This window comes from Nannospalax galili, unplaced genomic scaffold (assembly GCF_000622305.1).
Source record: "Nannospalax galili isolate Female #2095 unplaced genomic scaffold, S.galili_v1.0 scaffold713, whole genome shotgun sequence".
Lineage (NCBI taxonomy): Eukaryota > Metazoa > Chordata > Mammalia > Rodentia > Spalacidae > Nannospalax > Nannospalax galili.
In genome coordinates, this window is record NW_008333780.1 from 1,864,528 (window position 1) to 1,870,924 (window position 6,397).

General features: G+C 42.4%; 1 protein-coding gene across 1 annotated transcript in view; it reads left to right on the forward strand.

The window, feature by feature from the left end:
* LOC103730262 (calreticulin-like) overlaps window positions 1-5,478 on the forward strand; it is a 46,101-nt gene extending 40,623 nt beyond the window's left edge. The window contains exons 8-9 of the mRNA XM_008828457.1: window positions 1,493-1,585; window positions 5,227-5,478. Coding sequence (XP_008826679.1) covers window positions 1,493-1,585; window positions 5,227-5,478 — 345 coding nt within the window. The remainder of the gene's footprint in view (window positions 1-1,492; window positions 1,586-5,226) is intronic.
* The last annotated feature ends 919 nt before the right edge of the window (window positions 5,479-6,397 follow it).

Below are 6,397 nucleotides of genomic sequence, written 5' to 3' on the forward strand. Positions count from 1 at the left end.
CTTCTACTGGGATTAAAGGCATGCACCACCATGCCCAGCTAAATTTATTATTTTTTAATTTTATGTGTATGAGTGTTTTGCCTGCATGTATGTAAGTCCTCAGAGGTCAGAAGATGGTGAAGAGGGTATCAGATCCCTTAGAACTGGAGTTACAGATGGTTATTAGCAGCTATGTGGGTTATGGGAACTGAACCCAGGTCCTCTGCAAGAGCAGCCAGTACACTTAACTGCTGAACTCTCTATCTTCTTTCCCTCCTCCCTTCCTTCTTCCTTCCCTCCTTCCTTCCTTCCTTCCTTCCCTCCTTCCTTCTTCCTTCCTTCCTTCCTTCCTTCCTTCCTTGCTTTTGTTTTTGTTTTTTGAGACAGGGTCTCTCTATAGTCCTAGCTGTTCTAGAACTTGCTATATAGACCATGCTGGCCTTGAACTCACAGAGATCCGCCTGCCTCTGTTTCCTGAGTGTTTGGATTAAAAGTGTGCACCACCATACCCAGCATAATAAATGTAATTTAAATATTTATTTATTTATTTATTTGTCTTTTTGAGACAGGGTCTCCCTGTAGCCACAGCTGGCCTGGATTCACCATGGAGCCTAGGCTGGCCTCAGACTCACAGAGATCCACCTGCCTCTGCCTCCCAAGTGCTGGGATTCAAGGCGTGCGCCACCACACCCGGCTAACATTACATTTATATATAAGCATCATCACCAGTAGATTTGCCAGTCTGGACTGAGGTAGAACCTCTGTGCCCCAACATGGAGGCCGGCAGACTGGTGAACGTTTCTCTACAGCTGTCTACTGCAGTGTTCAGAGGCTTTAAGGAGCATAGAATCTTGGGAAGCTTGACTTCTTTCTAGAGCAGATTAACTGAGACACTATAGCATTCTGGATCCACCACATTATTAACTTTTGAATCCCTTCTTCCAATCATTATTGATGAAAATTTTGTGCATATGGCCTGAAAATCTGCATTTAGCAAGAGACTTTTGATAGGAATGTGTGTGTGTGTGTGTGTGTGTGTGTGTGTGTGTGCAATAAGAATGAACCTAAGACTTTGCATATACAAAGCATGCATTCTATCACTGAACTAAATCCCCAGTTCCTCCAGAAAATGTGTGTGTGTGTGTGTGTGTGTGTGTGTGTGTGTGTGTGTGGTGTGGTGTGTTTTATATACATATCCATGCACACAGAAGCCCAGAGGAGGATATCAGATGCCCTGTTCTATTTACTCTCTGCATCATTCCCTTGAGATAGGGTCTCTCACTGAGCCTAGAGCTAGGCTGGTAACTAACAAGCTCCAGTAATCTTCCTGTCTCTGCCTCTAACAGCACTGAGGTTGCAAGGTGCCCTGGTAGCCATACACTGCTTTTTATATGGGTACTGGGGATCCAAACTCAGGTCCTCATGCTTGTGTTGCAAGCACACTTACCCAACTGAGCCATCTCCCCAGCTCTTCTGGTACCTTGTCGACGATCTCACTGTCTTCATTTCACAGGTGAAATCAGGCAGCATCTTTGACAATTTCCTTCTTACAAATGATGAAGAGTTTGCTGAAGAGGTTGGAAATAAGACCTGGGGATTAAGAAAGGTGAGATGTTGTTCCGCCCTGAATTCCAGATGTCTGACTCCTTCCTTTGTAAAATCAAGCCCCAATTCTTGTCAGACAGCCTTGAGAGGTGAGACTAAGAACTCATCCTCACTTGTCTACTCTGTACTCCGTGAGCACTTTGCAAAATGTATTCACTTAGCTCTTAAGGTACTAGCAATATAGATATTATTACTTCTATCAAAAAAATACACAAGGCCGGGCGTGGTGGTGCATGCCTTTAATCCCAGCACCTGGGAGGCAGAGGCAGGCGGATCTCTGTGAGTTCAAGGCCAGCCTGGTCTACATAGTGAGTTCCAGGACAGCTGGAGCTACAGGGAGACCCTCAAAAAGACCAAAAAAAAAAAAAAGTAAATAAATTTTTTTTTATTTTAAAAAATATAAAAATTGAGATTCATAGTATAAACTGCCCAGGGTCACAATTACAAGCAACCTTTGACTTACTGAGTTGGAGTTGGAACCCAGCCTCATGCTCCTCCTGTGTACCTCACTGCCTGCCCATAGTGTGATGATCTAAAGTGAGGAGGAAGCCATGGTTGCTGTTTACCAGCTCTACTGGCTTCCCAGAACTATTTTATGGATGGAGTAATATTTGGGACAATGGCTTCAAGAGGGTGACACCCTGCATCCAGATGTCCCAGCCCTGCAAGAAGGTTCATTCAAGCAGGTTTAAAGCTCACGCTTGATAACCCAAAAGGAAACTTATGTTTAGAGTACCAGCAAAGCACAGGCACAGAATGCAAAAACACAACAACTCCCCCCACCCTGGGCTGGGAGAATGGCTAAGTAGATAAAGTGCTCACTGTCCAAGCATGAGGATTGGCGTGCAGATTCCTAGAAGCCATATAAAAGCAGGGCAAGCACAGTAGCCCACCTGTGATCCCAGCAGGCACAAGGGATCTCTGGGCAAGCTGGCTAACAAGACCAGCTGAATCCTAGCACTCCAGGTTCAGCAAGAAACCCAGCCTCAGTAAATAGAGTGGACAGAGATGGAGAAAGACACCCCGCTTCAACTTCAGGTCTTTCCACACACATGTATAGGTACCATACCCAAATGGATACCCACACACATCTGAACATGCGCATCACACACATTAAAAACAAAACGATGCAAAAACCTAAGCTAACACCTGTTCTGTTTGTTTGTTTTTGTGGTTCTAGGGATAGATTCAGGTATGCTGGGTGACTGTTCTATGACAGAACTATATCTCCAGCACTCTTTTTAAAAAATATTTTATTAATTTTTTTATTTGAGTGTATGAGTATATTGTCTGCATGTATGTGAGTGCACCCATGTCATGCAGTGCTGCGGAGGTCAGAAGAGGGCTTCGGATTCCCCTGGAACTGGAGTTAAGGATGGTTCGTAGCTGCCATGTGGGTGCTGGGAATTGAACCCAGGTCCTCTGCAAGAGCAGTCAGTGCTCTTAACCACTGAGCCATCTCTCCAGTCCCCCAGGACTCTTTTAAGACAGGGTCTCACAAGATTACCAGGCTGACCTAGAAGGTACTCTGTAGCCCAGGTTAGCTTTGAACTTTTGGTCCTCCTGCTTCAGCCTTCTAAGTAATAGATTGCAAGTCTGTGCCACCAAACCTGGTTCCCAACACCATTAAAATAAATATTAGTGTGCGTGTGTGTTTGTGTGTGTGTGTGTGTGTGTGTGTGTGTGCATGCGCCAGAAGAGAGCACCAGATCCCTTGGAGCTGTAGTTAAATTTTGCATGGGACACATGGCTCATTACATGGGTGCTGGGGTCTGAACCAGTCCTCATGATTGTGCAGCAAGCTTTCTTAACAACTAGGTCATTTCCCTAGCCCCATTTTTTTTTTAGAGAACCGTGATTCTTCATATTTTAAAAAAAAGTGTTGAAATAATCATCATTAGAAAAGTTATTAGACTTTTTATACTTTTTTGTTTGTTTGCTTGCTTGTTTTGTTTTTGAGACAATGTCACAGGTCTCATGGCCTTGAACTCCTGATCCCCCAGCCTCCATCTCCTACATCCTGGGATTACAGACATGTGCCACCATACCCACATTTTAATTTTTACATTTTTATTACATTTATGTATCTATTTTGTATGTGAGGAGGAGGCTTGGTGGCAGGCACCTGTATCTGCATCTCACCTGTTCCAAACCTGGTTTATAAAGTATGATAGAGTATAGTTTTGTCTTTTTTACTTTCGGATTATCATCCCTTTTTCTTCTTTTGTGATGCTGGAGAACCCAGAACCTTGTTTGCACTGGACAAGCACTCCATTACTGAGCTACGTCCTCAGCCCTCTGGTACTTTTGTACTGTGTCATTATTGCATACTAGTTAAGAGCCCAGGTTTTGGAGGTGGACTGCATAGGTTCAGTTCCAGGCTCCATCCTTTACTGGTTGTATGAACTTCATTAGCTTTTCTAACTTTTCCTCATCTATCAATTGGGGAAAATAACTTTTTTTTTTTTTTTTTTGCTTTTCTTTTTGTTGTTGTTGTTGTTGATTATTTTTTGGTTTTGTTTTGTTTTTTGACAGGGTCTCCCTAGTCACAGCCTGCCTGGAAGTCATGATGTGAACCAGGGTGGCCTCAGTCTAACAGACATCCATTTGTCTCTGCCTTCTGAGGGCTGGTATTAAAGGCACAGGCCACCATGCCCGGCATAACTATCTTTTAAGTTCCTGGCATCTAGCATGTGCTCCATAGATAACAGCGATTAAACCATGCATTCACTTGACAGATAAGGGCCTGTTCAAAACACAAATGGATGGTTACTGGGGATAGAGCAATGAAATAAAATAGAATCATAGAGACATTTCTGTCTTCATGAGGCTTATAACCATTTTATACAAGAAATATACAAAGAAGCCCGTACAAGCTGGGTATGGTGGCACATACTTGCAAGTCCAACACTGCGGGAGGCTGAGGGAAGAGGATCAAAAGTTCAAGACCAGCCTGGGCTTTATAGCAAGACCCTGTCTAAGAACAATTTAATAAATAAATAAATCTAAACATCAAATCTTTCATCTAGAACTTGGGATGAGGAACTGTGTGTATCACTGTGAGGAAAGTAAATAATGCCCATGGATTGTTTAATCTGTGTTGGGCAATGAATTAGGCCTCTAACAAATAGTAAAGCTGGATCTATTTTATTATTTTATTTTATTTTATTCATTTTGAGGCATGGTATCAAGTAGCATAAGCTGACCTCAAACTCACTATGTAGCAGAGGATGACCTTGAACTCCTGATCCATGTGCCTCCACTTCTCAAGCACTGGGATTACAAGTGTGCACCACCATGCCTGGCTTTGAATATATTTTATTTGCAAATGAACTACACATCAATACACACAGACACATACTCCTCTCCACTCCAGAGCTAATGAAAAATTATATTTAAATAAATACCATCCTAGGAGTCTTGCAGGCAATCAGAAGAGAGCAGATTTTCTCTCTTTGGGGGGGGGGATACAAGGTCTCCTTGTAGACCAGGCTAGCCTCAATCTCGCAGAGATCCCCCTGCCTCTGCCTCCCGAGTGCTGGGATTAAAGGCATACCGACCATGCCTGGTTGAGAGCAGAAGTTCTAAAGTTGGCTGTCTGTTTATATTATCTGTAAAGCTGAAATACCACATTTTAAACAGGCTGTAGAGCAGCAATGGAGAGAGCTGTATGAAGAAATGGAAAAGAAGAAGGAAGCGGAGGAGGCCAAGAAGAAGAGGGTGAAGAAGCAAGCCCGGGAAGAGGACATCTGGGGACTTGATGAGGATGAGGAGGACAGTGAAGAGGATTCTGAGGAGGAACCAGAAGACGACAGGCAGCTGCAGCAAGACAGTGCTGAAGGATCATCTCTGGGTAAAAGAGAAGTCCATTTTGACCAGAAGGATGAACTGTGACTGGGAGGTGGTGGTGATTATGTTCAGGAGCAAATGGCAGTGTTTAGGAGGAGGTTCATGAGGCTAGCAAGATTTAGGAAATAAAATAACTCACTCTTTTCAGATAAACTTTGGATTTGCATTTCCACCCCACCCCCAATTCCTTTCTCTACTTCCTTATTGTGGAAAGGGAGAGATCATTTCTGTTTCATGAGGTGATTGTAGGGATTAATTAAGGCAATGTATGTAAAGTGCCCAAGATAAATATACCGTAAAAAAACAAAACAAAACAAAAAAACCCCTAAGAATACTCTCATTATATGGTGTTTATGAAGTTAAATTTTGGCAATTAAGCTTCTGTATAAACTTGATTCTCACTTTCAATTGATCCCAATACTCTCAGGAATTTATTTTGTTTAATATGTCTGTTGCTTAGTGTTTATTGAGCAGTGCTGATGGTTGTACCCAATGTTTTCCTCTTGCAAATGTGTCAAACACTTAACAAAGTCGAAAGATACTCTGAAAGTAAGGCAAAATACTTCATGAAAGTCACTTTGTTTCCTGACTGTTCTATGCCCTAATTTTTAAATGACTATTACTTATTTGCAAGTTTACTGGTCTTGTTTTTAATCTTTTCTGTTCCACCTGCTCACTGCATCATTATCTCTTGAATTCTTGTAGTTCTTTACAGATTAAAAAGTTTTTTCCCATGAATTTGCAGAGTGCCTACAATGTACTCATTCAAAGCTCATGGCAGTCTTTGAAGAGGATGCCATTGTTATCTTCATTTTACAGATGCAGATATTCATTCAGGGTCAGTTAGTAAGGGGCAGGGCCAGTATCTGAACTCAAGTTCATCTGGCTTCAAAGTGTATCCCTTCTGTGTCGGGCTATTTGAGGATCTATTACTATTGAATATGGACAGTGGGTAGCATTTCAC